Source organism: Oncorhynchus keta, chromosome 30 (assembly GCF_023373465.1).
Source record: "Oncorhynchus keta strain PuntledgeMale-10-30-2019 chromosome 30, Oket_V2, whole genome shotgun sequence".
Lineage (NCBI taxonomy): Eukaryota > Metazoa > Chordata > Actinopteri > Salmoniformes > Salmonidae > Oncorhynchus > Oncorhynchus keta.
In genome coordinates, this window is record NC_068450.1 from 38,685,249 (window position 1) to 38,702,465 (window position 17,217).

The following is a 17,217-nucleotide window of genomic DNA, read 5'->3' on the forward strand; positions in this document are numbered from 1 at the left end:
AAAGCCTCTCATTGGCCAATAAATACAATAGAAATCCAGGATTTACAGTGCATTCAGAAAGTATTGAGACCCCTGGACCCTTTCCACATTTTGTTACGTTACAGCCTTAGTCTAAAATTAATTAAATCGTTTTTTTCCATTATGAATCTACACACAATACCCCTTAATGACATAGCAAAAACAGGTTTAGACATTTTTGCAAAAAACTGAAATATCACATTTACTTAAGTATTCAGACCCTTTACTCAGTACTTTGTTGAAGCACTTTTGCAAGTGATTACAGCCGAGTCTACTTGGGTATGATGCTACAAGCTTGGCACACCTGTATTTGGAGAGTTTCTCCTATTCTTATAATAATATAATATATGCCATTTAGCAGACGCTTTTATCCAAAGCGACTTACAGTCATGTGTGCATACATTCTACGTTCTTCTCTGCAGATCCTCTCAAGCCCTGTCAGGTTGGATGTGGAGTGTCGCTGCACAGCCATTTTCAGGTCTCTCCAGAGATGTTCAATCACGTTCAAGTCCGGGCTCTGGCTGGGCCACTCAAGGACATTCAGAGACTTGGCCCGAAGGCACTCCTGCATTGTCCTGTTGGAAGGTGAACCATCGCCCTAGTCTGCTGTCCTGAACAGGTTTTCATCAAGGATTTCTCTGTACTTTGCCCCGTTCATCTTTCCCTCGATCCTGACTAGTCTCCCAGTCCCTGCCACTGAAAAACATCCCCACAGCATGATGCTGCCACCACCATTCTTCACCGTAGAGATACTGCCAGGTTTCCTCCAGACGTGACACTTGGCATTCAGGTCAAAGAGTTCAATCTTGGTTTCATCCGATCAGAGAATCTTGTTTTTCATGGTCCGAGAGTCCTTTAGGTGCCTTTTGACAAACTCCAAGCAGGCTGTCATATGCCTTTTTTTACTAAGGAGTGGCTTCCATCTGGCTATGCTACAATAAAGGCCTGATTGGTGGAGTGCTGCAGAGATGGTTGTCTTTCTGGAAGGTTCTCCTCTGGAGCTCTGTCAGAGTGACAATCAGGTTCTTGGTCACCTCCCTGACCAAGGCCTTTCTCCTCCGATTGTGAAGTTTGGCCAGGCAGCCAGCTCTAGGAAGGGTCTTGGTGGTTCCAAACTTCATTTAAGAATGGAGGCCACTGTGTTCTTGGAGACGTTCAATGCTGCAGAAATGTTTTGGTACACTTCCCCAGATCTGTGCCTCGACACAATCCTGTCTCTGAGCTCTACGGACAAATCCTTTGACCAAATGGTTTTGATTTTGCTCTGACATGCACTGTCAACTGTGGGACTTTGTACAGACAGGTGTGCCTTTCCAAATCATGTCCAATCAATTGAATTTACCACAGGTGGACTCCAATCAAGTTGTAGAAACATCAAGGATGATCAATGGAAACAGGATGCACCTGAGCTAAATTTAAAGTCTCACAGCAAAGGGTCTGAATACTTATTTAAATAAGGTATGAAAAAATATATATACAATTCAGTTTTTGCTTTGTCATTATGGGTTAGTGTGTCGATTGAGGAAACAAATATTTAATACATTTTAGAATAAAGCTGTAACGTAATAAAATGTTGAAAGTCATGGGGTCTGAATACTTTCCATTAGCACTGTATATACACACATCATTGATGGGTCGGCAGGTAGCCTAGAGGTTAGAGTGTTGGACTAGTAACCGAGGTTGCAAGATCAAATCCCTGAGCTGACAAGGTAAAAATCTGTCGAGTAACAATTTGTTCTTACCCGACTTGGCTAGTTAAATAAAGGTAAAATAAAAATTGAGAAAACTTTCCAAAGACAAAATTAACACAAAGATACGTTTCAGTTAAGGAAGCCTATTTATTAAGACATAACAATGGGACACACATTTTGGCCAAAATCGTTTGCTTTCATCATTTTCCTTAAAAACAATACGCAAATGACGTACTGCTACCCCAAAAAAATAAAAATAAATTGTCTTTTTACTTTAAACCAATGCAGGAAAGAAATATATACTAACTTTTGCATACAAAGCTTGCCTCTTCAGTGGGCAACTCAAGGAAATTAGTTTACGGTCAAAGAACAGTTTTCAAAAACTCAGGCTCAGAGAACAGAAACAACAGTAAATTTCCTCTGCACAGAAGATACTAATTATAACTAGAGAACCCACTTGCCTACAACAAACAAATAAGGTCTCTGGCCATTAAAATCAGTTCTGACAATTGTTTCTCTGTAAAAAAATCTAACCGTGAAAGAACCAGGCAGGGAATTGATGCCCATTACTCAATTCATCGCATCCTATTCAACAACTACAAATTGGACAATGTTTGTGGTCAAAAAAAAAAAAAAAAAAACAGGCTAATCAACTTAAATGACAAAGCACATGATTCTGTGAGTTCCGGGCCGTGTGGTGGTGGTTGCCTATGTGTTGCTCCATATCTGCAGCGTTCTTCCAGTCTACCAGCCACTCTTGCTTCCTTTCTTCTTCTTCTGAGGGGCCTTCTTGCGGGCCCCTGGCCCTGCGGTAGCGGGCTTCTGCTGTCGTGGAGGGACCACGTTGCTGGCAGCGGGGGCCGAGGTGGAGGCAGAGGCTTGGGCTGACCCTGGCCGGGGGGAGGTGGGGGGGCTGCTGGCAGTCTTACTGGCATCCCTGGAAACACAGAAGAATGTGTTACCAACCAAATGCAACAGCACAGGTCAAAAATAAAGCTGTGACAATACCAGTATTACATTTTTTTTCCCATTGAAAAAAATGAAAACACGAAGCAGCCCAAACTCTTTGGTCCTTTAAAACCCTGTTGTAAGTAAAATTGTGTGCCATAGCTAGGAACATAATGACTCTGGATGACAACATAATAATTATGTTTGTTTCCAACATTAGGGCGGTTTAACTATACAGTCGTGGCCTGTCATTTAGAATGACACATTAATTTTCACAAAGTCTGCTGCCTCAGTTTGATGACCTGGTGTCAAGAAGAGAAGCAAAGAAGCCACTTCTCTCCAGGAAAAACATCAGGGACAGACTGATATTCTGCAAAAGGTACAGGGATTGGACTGCTTAGGACTGGGGTAAAGTCATTTTCTCTGATGAATCCCCTTTCCGATTGTTTGGGGCATCCTGAAAAAAGCTTGTTCGGAGAAGACAGGGTGAGTGCTACCATCAGTCCTGTGTCATGCCAACAGTAAAGCATCATGAGACCATTCATGTGTGGGGTTGCTTCTCAGCCAAGGGAGCTCACTCACAATTTTGCCTAAGAACACAGCCATGAATAAAGAATGGTACCAACACATCTTCCGAGAGCAACTTCTCCCAACCATGGTTTGATAACCAACAATGCCTTTCCAGCATGATGGAGCACCTTGCCATAAAGCAAAAAAGTGCTAACTAAGTGGCTCGGGGAACAAAAAATATATTTTGGGTCCATCGCCAGGAAACTCCCCAGACCTTAATCCCATTGAGAACTTGTGGTAATCCGCAAGAGGCGGGTGGACAAACAAAAACCCACAAAGTCGGATAAACTCCAAGCATTGATTATGCAAGAATGGGCTGCCATCAGTCAGGATGTGGCCCAGAAGTTAATTGACAGCATGCCAGGGCAGATTGCAGAGGTCTTGAAAGGAAGGGTCAACACTGCAAATATTGACTCTCTGAACCAACTTCATGTAATTGTCAATAAAACATTTGACACTTATGAAATGCTTGTAATTATACTTGAGTATTCCATTGTAACATCTGACAAAAATATCTAAAGACACTGAAGTAGAAAATGTTGAAAATTAATATTTGTGTCATTCTCAAAACTTTTGGCCACGACTGTATATAAAAAGGTCCCACATGAACAAATCGGGAATCAGACAGGTCTGCGTTGATTTTTCCTGAATTAAACTATTAGACTCATATATATTAAGTGTTAGTGACCAACAATAAGAGACACGGATGCATTACTCACAGGTCGGATGCAGCTCCTGACGTGGCCCCCTGCGTGCCTTTTCCCACTTGTTCCTTCTTCTTGCCCTTCTTCCTGCCCCGGTAGTAGGTGCGCTCTCTCATGGGCAGCCATCTCTCCGGGTCAGGGTTCGCTGTTGGGTCGTAGTTCTTGGGCAGTTTTCCTAAACAGAGGCAGGAGAAAAACAGTGATTCCCCATCCCATTCAGAGATGCTGACTTTATTTAAATCAGATAAAACAATTATTTGGGTCACACAGCATGCAAATATTCACATACAACACAACTTGCAATACCCTTCTTTTTTTTCTTCTTCTTCTTTTTAACATCCCCCTGGCTGTGGAGAGATAATATTGATAGTGAGAGAAAGCCTATGTACACAGAATGTGTAGAACAGGTAGTATGCAGCTTAATTAAGTGTTTTAAAAAGCTTCAAGTCTCCTCACCCTTGTTCTTTGGGTGGGTTCTCCCCTGTTACTTTAGCAGCCTTCTTTCTGACATAGTTGGCTCCGTGAGAGTTCTCCAGCTCATCTACGTCCACGTTGAACGACATGCTTTCAGGGGAGGGGAGGTGCTTGCTGAGGCTGGGACAAATGGCTAAGGATATAACATGCCTTTCCATTTACTACCCAGTTCTATGTACTTTAATGATAACAATGGGCATAAAAATATTTAGAAAATGCCTTGACTGAGAATTTAAAACTGCACTAATCAGCGATAGTCATTCAAATACTCAGACGTATGTGTAGTTTAAAATACTGAGAGAAAGGAAAGGATACGACTTGGCTTTATCTTGATCCACCAAAGAATAAGCCGAGATAAGTTGTGCCAAAGTGTGGATGTCATTGGTGTTTTGCCTGTGGAGCGGGAGGGGGACTAGTTATTACATTTAATAACAAGCCGAGAGCAAGCAAAACATTCACCAGCATCAACACCGCACAACAGAAACAGAACATTGCTCACTTCCACAGTTGTTCCAGGTCACTGATGGCTTCCTTTTTCCGTCCGTACTTCAGCTTGAAATCAGCGGCCTCTCGTACGAGCGCCAGGTGAACAGATGAACCAGGCTGGGATGGCAGAAGACAACAGTTGACAAGTAAGTGCGCTACTATGGCATCACATTTTCAAAGTTACATCGACTTAGTGATGAATCCAAAAAAGGTGCTCGCCTACTTATACCCCTCTCTTACATTGGAAGCTGCAAGTAACGGGTCGATAGCGACAGTTGATAAGCTTTCAGACATTTTTTTAAAAGGGCATCATCAGAAGCATCTAACTTTTCCAAGCAGAATTCTGCTCCTGCATAGGATGTTCAGTATTGTTCCCCTGACAACAATAAACATTGCTGATTGCCGTGTTTTTATGTTAGGGTACATAGATGTGTTTTCTTTCTACTAAATGTATTGTTAAGTCATTGTATTTAACAAACGTCAAAGTACTTTTCTTAGGAGCGAGTGGTCTGCATGCAGGCAGCAGGGTGGGCACAGGCAGCACGAGATCATTTGATTGACAGTTCTGGTAGCCTAGTGATGGACGTTAGTCCCGCTTCAGAAGTGGAATTCCTTTACTGACAAGTTAAATGTTTGTTCAGTGGCACTTCAAAACTATCTGCAGAGAAGGTTTCGTGGTGGCATTTAAAAAGCCATAGTGTACCCTTTCAGACAAACAAACATGCCATAGCAGAGGTGCTTTCAAGCCGTCACATTCCATGTCAAAGGGGTATAATACCTGTTCAGATTGGTAGTACTGAATAGCTTGGCTGAAGACATCAATTGCGCTGTCGATGTCCTCTTCGTGGCTGTACATTGATACCAGAGCTGAGATCTGTGAAACAATGTCAATTTCTTAGTCTTATGATCCTTGTAATGTTTGTTCAGAAAATGTTACATCCATGATTAGATTAAGAGCAATAGAAGAGTATAAAAACTAACCATCCCTTGTTTGTGCTTGAAATCTTCGATCGACCTCAAGATGTCACATGCTTTTGTAACGTGACCTTTGGAGAAGACACCAATACATTTATTTATTATGAGGTTAACTTGTAGTCTGTCATATGCGAAAACAACAGAATTAAATGCTGCCAAAACAAATGAAAAGATAACAGTACCAGGCATCAGTAAAGGCAATGTTTAGCACTAATCTAATCCAATTTATCTTCAATAGGCTTATTTTTGGGGGGTTTTACCCAGTGACAAAAAAAAGGGATTTGGAAATAAGTTTACCTTGAGTCAAATAGAGTTGTGCCATCGTCAATTTGATACCAGATGCACTGTCTGGGTGCTGGTCTGAGAAACGCTTTAAAAACAAAATCACACAGTTAGCATTATACTTGCAGGATAAGGAAGATATTTAGCTTTTGTGTGTGCACTTTTTACCCCCCTTTATCCCTAATTTTGTGATATCCAAATTATTAGTTACAGTCTTGTCCCATCACTGCAACTCCCGCACAGACATCGGGTGAGGCGATGGGGTGAGGCGATGGTCAAGAGCCATGCGTCCTCCGAAACACGACCCTGCAAAGCTGCACTGCTTCTTGACACACGGAAATCAGAAGCACCAATGTATCGGAGGAAACACCGTCCAACATGGCCAAACCCTCCCCTGACCCAGACGATGCTGGGCCAATTGTGCACCGCCTCTTGGGTCTCCCGTTCGCGGCCAGCTGCGACACAGCCCGGGATCAAACCCGGATCTGTAGTGATGTCTCTAGCACTGCGATGCAGTGCCTTAGATCACTGCGCCACTCCGAAAGCTTTTCCTTTGCCTCCCATGTCCTATTTATATTCATACATCAACTACACTTATCTCAAGTTAGGATTTGGCCCACAGTGAGTACCTGAAGCAGCTCTATGGCCTTCGAGTGTTGCTTCTCTCTGCACAGCTGAGCCACCTGGATCAAAACTGGCCGCGGGTGGCCTGGGTTCTGGGACTGGAGGCCTGACGTCAGCTTTCTGCACTGGTCCGCCTGTGGGGAATAATGTAACGCACGTCATCAATGACTGTTTGGAATACCAATCGAACCTATTCAGACTGTGTATAACTACGTGTAAAAATACAACTGAAGAGTTTATGTACTCAAATCCAATACCTGGTTAGTGTACATAGCCAACAGGGCTTTGTTGAATTCAATGGCCTGCAGCTGCTTCTTGGCCAGCTTGTACTCAACGCCATCGGCATTTGTCAGTTTCACCTTCTTCTTAGAGTCAAACACGTTTTGGTCCTGTGGGAGGGAAAAAAGGGATATGAGCAACAGCTCTGGCCCAGGATCAAAACCATGGGTTCAAACAATAAGAGAACACGGTCAATAACAGCAAAGCCTGTTTCAATGTTTAGTCGTTCCGAGCAGTACAGGGAATGTTCATGCATGTGCCTACCTTGTTAATCGTAATGATGTTGTTAGCAGTCACAGCTAGAAGTCCCACATCTGATGGCCTAGGATTCAACAACAAAAAATTATGTGACACCTATTCCGCTATTCTCTTCCTGTGCCTACATTTACACATCAGCTACAATGGAATGTAATGGCTCAATTGATTCCACTCTGGAGGAACACTCACTTGAGCTTGATGACTTGGTTATAGAGCTGCAGCGCCTCCTCTGTCCGACCCTGTAACTGCATAATGTAGGCCATCTGGGAGTGGATGACAGCCAGCTCCGACTCAACGTCCTCCTCAGTTATATCCTGCACGAACCAGACAAGCCAATTACAATTCAAAACATGAAAAAAAAAGTTGGTGACATTTCTGTCTGTACGCTCAGCCATGACATTGTGGGCATATTTATTTCACAGGCATAGAGCACTCACCGAATCCTCTGAGAAGAAAACCCGACAAAGCTCTGGAAAAAAATAAACAAAAATTGTCAACATTAACCACAAAAGGGCTGGACAAAAACCTTAAGTGCTACATTATGTAGCAGGATGAATTGCAATACGTCTGTGGCCCTGACCTTCTGCTTCCTGTAGTTTGTTCAGAGCCTCCGTGAGCTGGCCTCGACCAATTAGAGTGCAGGCAGCGTTGTAGCTCAGCTCATATGTAGTCTCAGACAGGCCAAGATCATCCTGAAAAAACAGGGTGGAATGACATTTGGGAAGATTAAGGATGCCAGGGCTTCAATAACCAAGTGTCTCAGAGGACCATTATAAATAGAAGTATGTTCTAATTGTGTGAAGAAGACCCACCGGAGAAGCCTTCTCCCATGTGCTCATAGCAGCAACCACTGCTGATAGGTTGGTCTTCCTCTCCTCTTCGTATTCATCCTGGGAGTTCCTGATCAGGTCCGTGTAGACAGCCTTGCACTCATCATAGCGCTCCATACGGTAAAGCTAAGGTGAGAACAAAAGGGGAGGCCAGGGTTGTCACCAGTTACCACAATTGATTTAATAAGTCTCACGCTAAGGATATACTGCTTTCCAGAGAACAGGTTCAAATACCTGTCATTCGCGTGAAGAAAAGGAGGAGAGACCGAGGGAGAAGGTTGGGATGCTTTGTTAGGATTTGTAGGAGAGTAAGTAAATCACCACTACCATCGGGTCTATTGGCAAACGTGCAATCACTGGAAAACAAACTCAAAACCCAGGGCGTGTACTCAGAGCATGCGAAGACCAACTAGCAAGTGTCTTCACTGACATTTTCAACCTCGCTGTGACCCGAGTCTGTAATACCCACGTTTCAAGCAGACCACCATAGTCCCTGTGCCCAAGAATGCGAAGGTAACCTGCCTAAATGACTAACACACCGTAGCACTCACATCGGTAGCCATGAAACCCTAGACGCACTCCAACTCGCATACCATCCCAACAGATCCACAGATGACGCAATCTCAATCCATACTGCCCTTTCCCACCTGGACAAAAGGAACACCTATGTGAGAATGCTGTTCAGTGACTACAGCTCAGCGTTCCAACACCATCGTGCCCACAAAGCTCAACACTAAGCTAAGGACCCTTGGACTAAACACCTCCCACTGCAACTGGATCCTGAACTTCCTGACAGGCTGCCCCCAGGTGGTAAGGGTAGACAACACATCTGTCACACTGATCCTCAACACCAGTTCCCTCAGTCGTGTGTGCTTAGTCCACTCCTGTACTCCCTGTTCACCCACAACTGCGTGGCAAAGCACAACACCAACACCATCATTAAGTTCTGATGACAACAGTGGTAGGCCCGATCATTGACAACTATGAGACAGCCTATAGGGAAGAGGTCAAAGACCTGTCAGTGTGGTGCCAGGACAACAACCCCTCCCTCAACGTGAGCAAGACAAAGGAGATGACCGTGGACTACACAAAAAGGAGTGCCAAACAGCCCCCCATTTACATAAATGAGATTCAAGTGGAGCGAGTGGAGAGTTTCAAGTTCCTTGGTGTCCACATCACCAACAAACTATCACTATTGTGAAGAGGGCATGACAACACATTTTCCCCCTCAGGAGACAAATTATTTGGCATCGGTCCACAGATCCTCAAAATGTTCTGCACCATCAAGAGCATTATGACCAGTTGCATCACTGCCTGGTATGGCAACTGCTCTGTGTCTGACCATAAAGCGCTAGAGGGTAGTGCGTACAGCCCAATACATCACTGGGGCCAAGCTTCCTGCCATCCAGGACCACTATACCAGGCAGTGTCAGAGGAAGACCCCAAAAATGGTCAAATCCTCCAGTCACACAAGTCAGCTTCTACACCCAAGCCATAAGACTGCTAAACAATTAATCAAATGGCCACCTATGCATTGTCACTTTACCTCTAACTACATGTACAAACATGTAACCTGTACCCCCGCACACAAACCTGTACCCCCGCACACATGTATATATAGCCTTATTATTGTTATGTAATTCTACTGTGTTACTTTATTTTAGTAAATATTTTCTTAACTCTATTTCTTGAACTGCATTGTTGGTTAGGGGCTTGTGAGTGAGCATTTCACAGTGACAAATACAATTTGATAGTTATTACTTTGTGGCTGAGGTAACTAGTGATGACCTGAGGCCAGTACATTGGGCCAGTTTACAGTGGCTGGCAGGATTATCCACTGAAGGGTAGACAGCCAAGCAGCGTTAACAACAACTCATGTAATGTCTTATTTTCAAAAAGTCTTACCACTTGGCCATAGAGTTCCTTGAGCTTGTCTGTTTGTTCTGAAACACTTTCAATGGTCTTCAGGGCACTTTCAACTCTGTTCAATCGGTACTCACAGTAGGCTTTTTCAAACACAATAAGCTCACTGAGAAAGAACAAAAAAACAAGTGTTCAACATTGTAAAAGGGTACAACCAGGAATTTCTCTGACCAAGTCAAGTATTTATACATTTTGATAATCTTGTAGCAATGCAAAATCTAACAATATGTCATTTATAGTAATTTGTCATATTCAACATACCTGCCAAGTACTTTTGAATAAGTGTTCATGACATTCAGTGCCTCTTTGAAACTGCAATTCTGCACTAGGCAAACTATTTTACAGTGAAGGGCTGTCACGTCTTCCTTGACTTCATGCAAAACTGTGGAAGAAATGCACTTCGGGATTACAATTTACATTAAAATGTATACCTTTTCTTCAGGTCAACCCTAGCAAACTAGTTATCTATAACGTAATAACATCTCAATTTGAAGTGCACATGGATTATTTTTGTTGTTGCTCAAATCTAGTAATCACAGTTTCCTGGTATATACGGCATGATGGGGCGGCAGGTAGCCTAACGTTAATGGTCAGAGCGCTGGGACAGCCCGAGCTGGTAAAAATCTGTCGTTCTGCCCCTGAACAACGCAGTTAAGCCACTGTTCCCCAGTAGGCCGTCATTGTAAATAAGATTTATTTCTTAACTGACTTGCCTAGTTAAATAAAGGTTAAATAAAATAAAGTGATAACTAAGCGTCTAGCACGGTAGTTGCTATAGTGTGGCTAAGCTAGTAGTTAGCTAATTGGGACACGTCACAGTGTTGAATAATTCATATTGGTCAAAATTTGATATTTACTGTCCTCAACAACATCTACGCTCGACTCCGACTCGTCCATTGGCAAAATTACTCAAATATAAACAGAAACTAGTTAGCAATTGGCTTGAGTAACGTATAGTTGCATATTTCTGCTATTTCTGTTAACGCTTTTAGCTCAGTGCTAACAGCTGTAGCTAGCTGTGTTAGCCAACTGCCTAACAAACTAGTCCGCCCTTAAACAATAGCTCATAGCTTGACAGTTACACACATGTGAACAAGAGCAAAATCCTACTTTTGTTGACAGCTTTGAGGGCCCGAGTGAAGTCTCCATTCTGTCCACAGCGATTCACTTCAGTCCACAGCGAAGCAACGGAGCCTCCTCCACTCGACATGTTTCGCTGCATGCGAAACTGTAGCCGGAAGCAAAATGTGCTTCTTCCGGGTTGATAGAATCACAACTGTACATAAAGAAAACAAAACAAGTGAGGAATCCCCATGCATTTACAAAGACAAACATCACAATACAGCATAATACACTAGCTTATTACATTTTTGGCAATAAAAATGGCATTGATATTAACAGAGTATTAAGAATAAACTCTCTCATCAACACAAGGATAATGAGCTAATGTATAGATACTGATACAGGGTGGGGTTTAAGCATACAAATGCATAAGTCAGATGATTTTGTCTGCGATAAATTGATTATTGTCTATTTATTCAAAGACACATTTCTTGTTTTGGGTGACGGGTTTCGCGCATGCGCGATGCTAGCTACAGACAAGCTCTTTGAAATCGTTTGCACGGACTGTTTGATCCAGTAGCAAGGGTGTGTTGTTGTCGTGGACTGTGTGATAACTTTATGTCTTACAGAAATGGCCGGAATTAAAGGTGAGGAAGTTACTATCATACTTTAAGATAATACATTAACTGGATTGCAACAAAAGTAATAAATCACACACACATATATAAACGCTGAAATGATGCATGTGCTGCTAGCTATTAAGCTAACAACTGAGTACTAGCTAGTTAGCCGGCTAAGCTAACGTCTACTAGCTTTGACAGGCCGACAAATAGTGGTGTAGCTAGCTATCTAAATAAATATTTTGCCGCTTAGCTAGCTACATATCAACGAGAGATGAAGCAGTATAGCTATTGTTAGCTAGCTTGGCACCAGGCTAGTTCTGGTAGCGTAGTTTCGAATGGTCAACTAAGCTAGCTAATGATTGCCATTCTGAATCAATTAAATCCACGTTAGAAACGATATTTGCCTTCCGGCCAAATCTGTGTTGTTATTGATTGGTTGTTATGTCAAGCTAGGCAATGACGATAGCGCTAACTAAGAATGCTATCAAGCTATGCAACGATGACTTCAAGCTAAGATTAGCTATACTTCGACAGCAATTGCATTGTCTCTCCTCACCAACTAGCTAGCTATAGCATTGTCTCAATTCTCACCAGCTAGCTAGCTATTAGCTAAATAACATGACATCCTGCATGTTTACAAATCAAACGATAATAATAGCACCTAGCCACCAATTCACATACTAAATGGTAGATGAAAATAATCAGCATCCCCTTCGCCCAAGCATTAGGCCAACGGTCAGGTGATCAATTATGACCAAAGGATTTAGTCTTACACACACACACACACAGCTGCTTAGTTTCTTTTACCACTCCTTTCCAGCTCTGATCAGCCTGTCCTTTGGTGGAGCCATTGGACTCATGTTCCTGATGCTAGGATGTGCCCTACCAGTGTATGAGTAAGTATCTCCATCATTTTCAACCTGACTGTCATGATGCAGGCCTTTGTAATATGATGCCACCCAGATTTAGTATTATTCCAGTCATAACTGCTGGGAACTTCTCTCTTCACAGTAAATACTGGCCCTTGTTCCTCCTCTTCTTCTACATCCTCGCCCCAATCCCTTACGGCATCTCCCGGAGAATTGTTGACGACACAGACTCGGCAAGCAACGCCTGCAAAGAGCTGGCTTTATTTCTCACAACAGGCATAGTGGTTTCAGCTTTCGGCCTGCCAATAATTTTCGCCAGAGCCGCTGTTGTAAGTACACATTTTTGGGATTTTTTCATGTGTAGGCTAAGTGGTGTTTGGCAACACTTTGCACTTATACCTGTGCAGTTGCAACATTGCGTTAGCTTTGCTGTTAAAGTAATTGCTTTCTATTTGCATGCATTTGTCTTGTTACACAAATGGAATAAGGACCATTCCTTTTAAATCTTATAGGCTACCATTTGTGTAATAACAATACATGCTCCATTACTAAATAACAGTTTAAAAAGGACTTTGTTTTGCGCAGTCCAAACTACAGATCCAAACTGCAGAATTTTGTAACGTGTGGACTGAATTATTAATGTTTGTTGTTTACAGATTGCCTGGGGAGCATGTGCGCTTGTGTTAACAGGCAATGTAGTGATCTTCGCAACCATTCTGGGATTCTTCTTGGTCTTCGGATCAAACGACGACTTTAGTTGGCAGCAGTGGTAAAATTGGGAGCGTGAGGTGGGGGACTAAGTCTGAACTGTTTATATTATTAGAATTGTTATTATTATTGTCATTATGATTACTATTATTGTTGTTTGTTGTATATTTATGACCGCCCATCCACAGACACATTAAACCAGTGCAATAATTTGATTTAACTGTCATGCGGAACGTCAGACTGACTTCAGGTGGATGTGCTGACTTTCATATGTACTTTTTGTTTCTCCATTCATGTACTGTACAGGCTTATCTTTTGAGAATCAAAATCTTTATAATGTTGAAATCTAAAAGTCCATCTTATCTGTAAAAATGTCAAACTTAATGTAACCTTGGACTCAGATTGACCTATGGGATTGGGTGTTGTGATTGTCTGAAAGGTGGAAGCTTTTCCTGTGACAAAGATATCTAACTGACAAATGTTGTTACTCCTTTGGGATTGACGGTGTACAATAGCGTGCTGGTCAGTCTTGAGGAAATTTTCTCCCTCCAAGTGCAGACAGCACAGGATAGTTTGTATGGAGTATGTGTTGTTTTTGAAGAGCATATTGAAAGATGTGAGCTTTAGACTCTCAGATTGAAACCTTTCAATACTAACGTAAATACAGCGTACATTGATATAATACAATACACGGTCACCTATTGCAGTGATCAATTCTAATGACTCAGCTATTCAAATACGTTCATTTGATACTGGCCTCTTGTGCTTTGTTGTTTAGCCTAGTGTAGCATATTCTGTTCCTTTTGAAAAATGTCTAGAAATCATTGTAACCCTGTGTCGTCTTTTCTCTCTAAAACAAAGTCGGCATCGATTTGTTGGAGCAAGGTTTAGAAATCATCAAAAACCAGGATTAGGGCTAGCCGGTGGAATCATGGCCAATTTAAGATCTAGGCTACTTATAACCATGGGTAATACTGCTAGGCCTGGATTTACCAGGTATTCTATTGGTTTCTATACCTGGAGTAGGAAACAAAGGCTGCACTGTAATTATGTTTCAAAGATAAATGTGGACGAACCCCAGTGTTTACCGAGTCACATCCTCTCTTGGCCTATATTTTGTATAGCTGCACTAAAATGTACCCGCGTCCTCTTGTTGAAGGAAATGAGCTTGCCGTATAGGCCAAAACTAGTTTTTAATGTGTTTTTTGTATGCCTGCATTGGGTGTGCTGATACCATACATTCTCCCAGTGTAGTTTGTCATGAGTTAAAGGTCTCAGTGAACAGTGTGCTGCAGCTTTGGAGTTTGTTACATTTAACTGAATTAGTCATAGCTAACCAAGGTATTAAGCAGCTGTCACCCCATCTGCACTGGTTTGTTCATCTGGGTGAAAGGATTGAGTGTTTATGATCTCTTTCTTTTCTTTTGCGGGAGGAGCAGTTATCTTTGTGAAAAGTGGTCTCTGGAGAGAAGTGCTCATGAATCTGTTATCTCTTTGTGTCACTCAGTTTGTCCTTCTTATTTCCAGTCTTCCAGAGACCACAACCTCAGTGAAGATAGTGATTGTATTAATTGTATCATAATGAAAACAACTTTTGCACCTTTTTGAGTTTAGCTGAACTTTTAAATAATATTTATTACCTTAATTAACAAAGGTAATGTCACAGCAAATGGCATTTGGTGTTTTTATCTTTTTATGTAAGTCAAATTGGAACTAGAACTTTCCATACATCAAAACAAATAATCAGATATACAGTACAAGTCAAACGTTTGGACACACCTACTCATTCAAGGGTTTTTCTTTTATTTGTACTGTTTTCTACATTGTAGAACAATAGTGAAGACATAAAAACTATGAAGTAATCATGTAGTAACCAAAAAAGTTTTATATTTACTTGTTTATTTGAGATTCTTCAAAGTATCCACCCTTTGCATTGATGACAGCTTTGCACACTTGGCATTCTCTCAACCAGCTTCATGAGGTAGTCACCTGGAATGCATTTCAATTAACAGGTGTGCCTTATTTGTGGAATTTCTTTCCTTCTTAATGTGTTTGAGCCAATCAGTTGTGAAAAGGTAGGGTTGGTATACAGAAGATAGACCTATTTGGTAAAAGACCCAAGTCCATATTATGGCAAGACCAGCTCGAATAGGCAAAGAGAATTACTTTGACTACCCTTCATGTCAATCTGAAAAATGTAAAGAACTTTGAATGTTTCTTCAATTGCAGTTGCAAAAACCATCAAGTGCTACAATGAAACTGGAAAGGTAGAATCAGCTACCTCTGCTGTAGAGGATAAGTTCATTCGAGTGACCAGTCTTAGAAATTGCAGCCCAAATAAATTCTTCACATGGTTCAAATAACAGACATATCACAACATCGACTGTTCAGAGGCGACTGCGTGAATCAGGCCTTCATGGTCGATTTGCTGCAAATAAACCACTACTAAAGGACACCAATAAGAAGATGAGATTTGCTTGGCCCAAGAAACATGAGTAATGGACATTAGACCGGTGGAAATCTGTCCATTGGCCTGATGAGTCCAATTGTGAGATTTTTGGTTCCAACCGCTGTCTGTGAGACACGAGTAGGTGAATGGGTGATCTCCGCATGTGTGGTCCCCGCCGTTAAGCACAGTGGAGGAGCGATGGTGTGGGGTTTCTTTGCTGGTGACATTGTCAGTCATTTATTTAGAATTCAAGGCACACTTAACCAGCATTTCTACCACAGCATTCTGCAGCGATACACCATCCCATCTGATTTGCCCTTTGTGGGACAATCATTTGTTTTTTTTCAGCAGGACAATGACCCAAAACACACCTCCAGACTGTGTAAGGGCCATTTGACCAAGAAGGAGAGTGATGGAGTGCTGCATCAGATGACCTGGCCTCCACAATCACCCGACCTCAACCCAATTGAGATGGTTTGGGATGAGTTGGACCAGGGAGTGAAGGAAAAGCAGCCAACAAGTGCTCAGCATATGTGGGAACTCCATCAAGACTGTTGGTAAAAGCATTCCTCGTGAAGCTGGATGAGAGAATGCAAGAGTGTGCAAACCTGTCATCAAGGCAAAGGGTGGCTACTTTGACGAATCTCAAAGAAACACTTTTTTTGGTTACTTCATTATTCCATATGTGTTATTTCGTAGTTGTGATGTCTTCACTATTATTCTACAGTGTAGACAATAGTCAAAAATTAAGAAAAACCCTTGAATGAGTAGGTGTGTCCAAACTTTTGACTGATACTGTACATTTATGCCTACAGCAATGTACTGATGGTATGTATATCTACAGTTTTTGGACAGTTTGAGAAATGACCAACAAATTCCAATATAATTCAAAACAAACTGCTGAATCAGGTCATTCTAATCATGGGATGGGTTTGTCACTGATTTCTTTTATGAAAGATATGTTGTTTCACAGACCTGAGATATTTTATTTATTCGTTTTAGCAGACACTGTGTAGATGTCCAATTGCCATTTTCTATCTACGAGTTGTGTGTTCGGAGGCAGAAGTCAGCATGGTGGTTTTCTTTTCTAAATAAATGCAATTTTTGAACATCTTGTCATTGAATTAATTGTTAATCAAACCCCAATATCAACACGTCCTAGTTGCATTCGGTATGAGATGTTTGAAGAGCCTCAGTTATTTAATGGTTCTTCCTTGACTACTGAACCTTCTGATGTCACAAGGATCCAACCATTGACTCGAAACAGTTTATTTGATACGTTCCACAGGTGTGTGATGTAAGGCAGTGATTGACGTGTTTATTAACCTCACATGGAAGCAGGTAATCAAGTACTAACAAATGAGGAATAGCTGTGCTTTGTCTCCCCCACCTGGCAAGGAACTGACACATGAAACAAAGCAATACATAAGCTGATTCATAGATA

General features: G+C 41.9%; 2 protein-coding genes across 2 annotated transcripts; one reads left to right on the plus strand and one right to left on the minus strand.

The window, feature by feature from the left end:
* Positions 1 to 1,836: 1,836 nt before the first annotated feature.
* Positions 1,837 to 11,330, minus strand: LOC118363550 (signal recognition particle subunit SRP72-like). Its single transcript, XM_035744518.2, has 19 exons — positions 11,173 to 11,330; positions 10,324 to 10,444; positions 10,045 to 10,168; positions 8,122 to 8,265; positions 7,890 to 8,001; positions 7,747 to 7,778; positions 7,499 to 7,623; positions 7,316 to 7,373; positions 7,030 to 7,161; positions 6,778 to 6,906; positions 6,164 to 6,236; positions 5,873 to 5,937; positions 5,670 to 5,765; positions 4,905 to 5,008; positions 4,721 to 4,798; positions 4,388 to 4,525; positions 4,238 to 4,278; positions 3,947 to 4,106; positions 1,837 to 2,646 (listed from the first exon to the last, which is right to left on the minus strand). The coding sequence occupies exons 1-19, from the start codon at positions 11,282 to 11,284 to the stop codon at positions 2,454 to 2,456; spliced, it is 2,037 nt and encodes a 678-aa protein (XP_035600411.1). The 5' UTR covers positions 11,285 to 11,330; the 3' UTR covers positions 1,837 to 2,453.
* A 278-nt stretch (positions 11,331 to 11,608) lies between these two features.
* Positions 11,609 to 16,882, plus strand: LOC118363551 (leptin receptor overlapping transcript-like 1). Its single transcript, XM_035744519.2, has 4 exons — positions 11,609 to 11,771; positions 12,568 to 12,643; positions 12,759 to 12,945; positions 13,273 to 16,882. The coding sequence occupies exons 1-4, from the start codon at positions 11,756 to 11,758 to the stop codon at positions 13,387 to 13,389; spliced, it is 396 nt and encodes a 131-aa protein (XP_035600412.1). The 5' UTR covers positions 11,609 to 11,755; the 3' UTR covers positions 13,390 to 16,882.
* Positions 16,883 to 17,217: the final 335 nt, after the last annotated feature.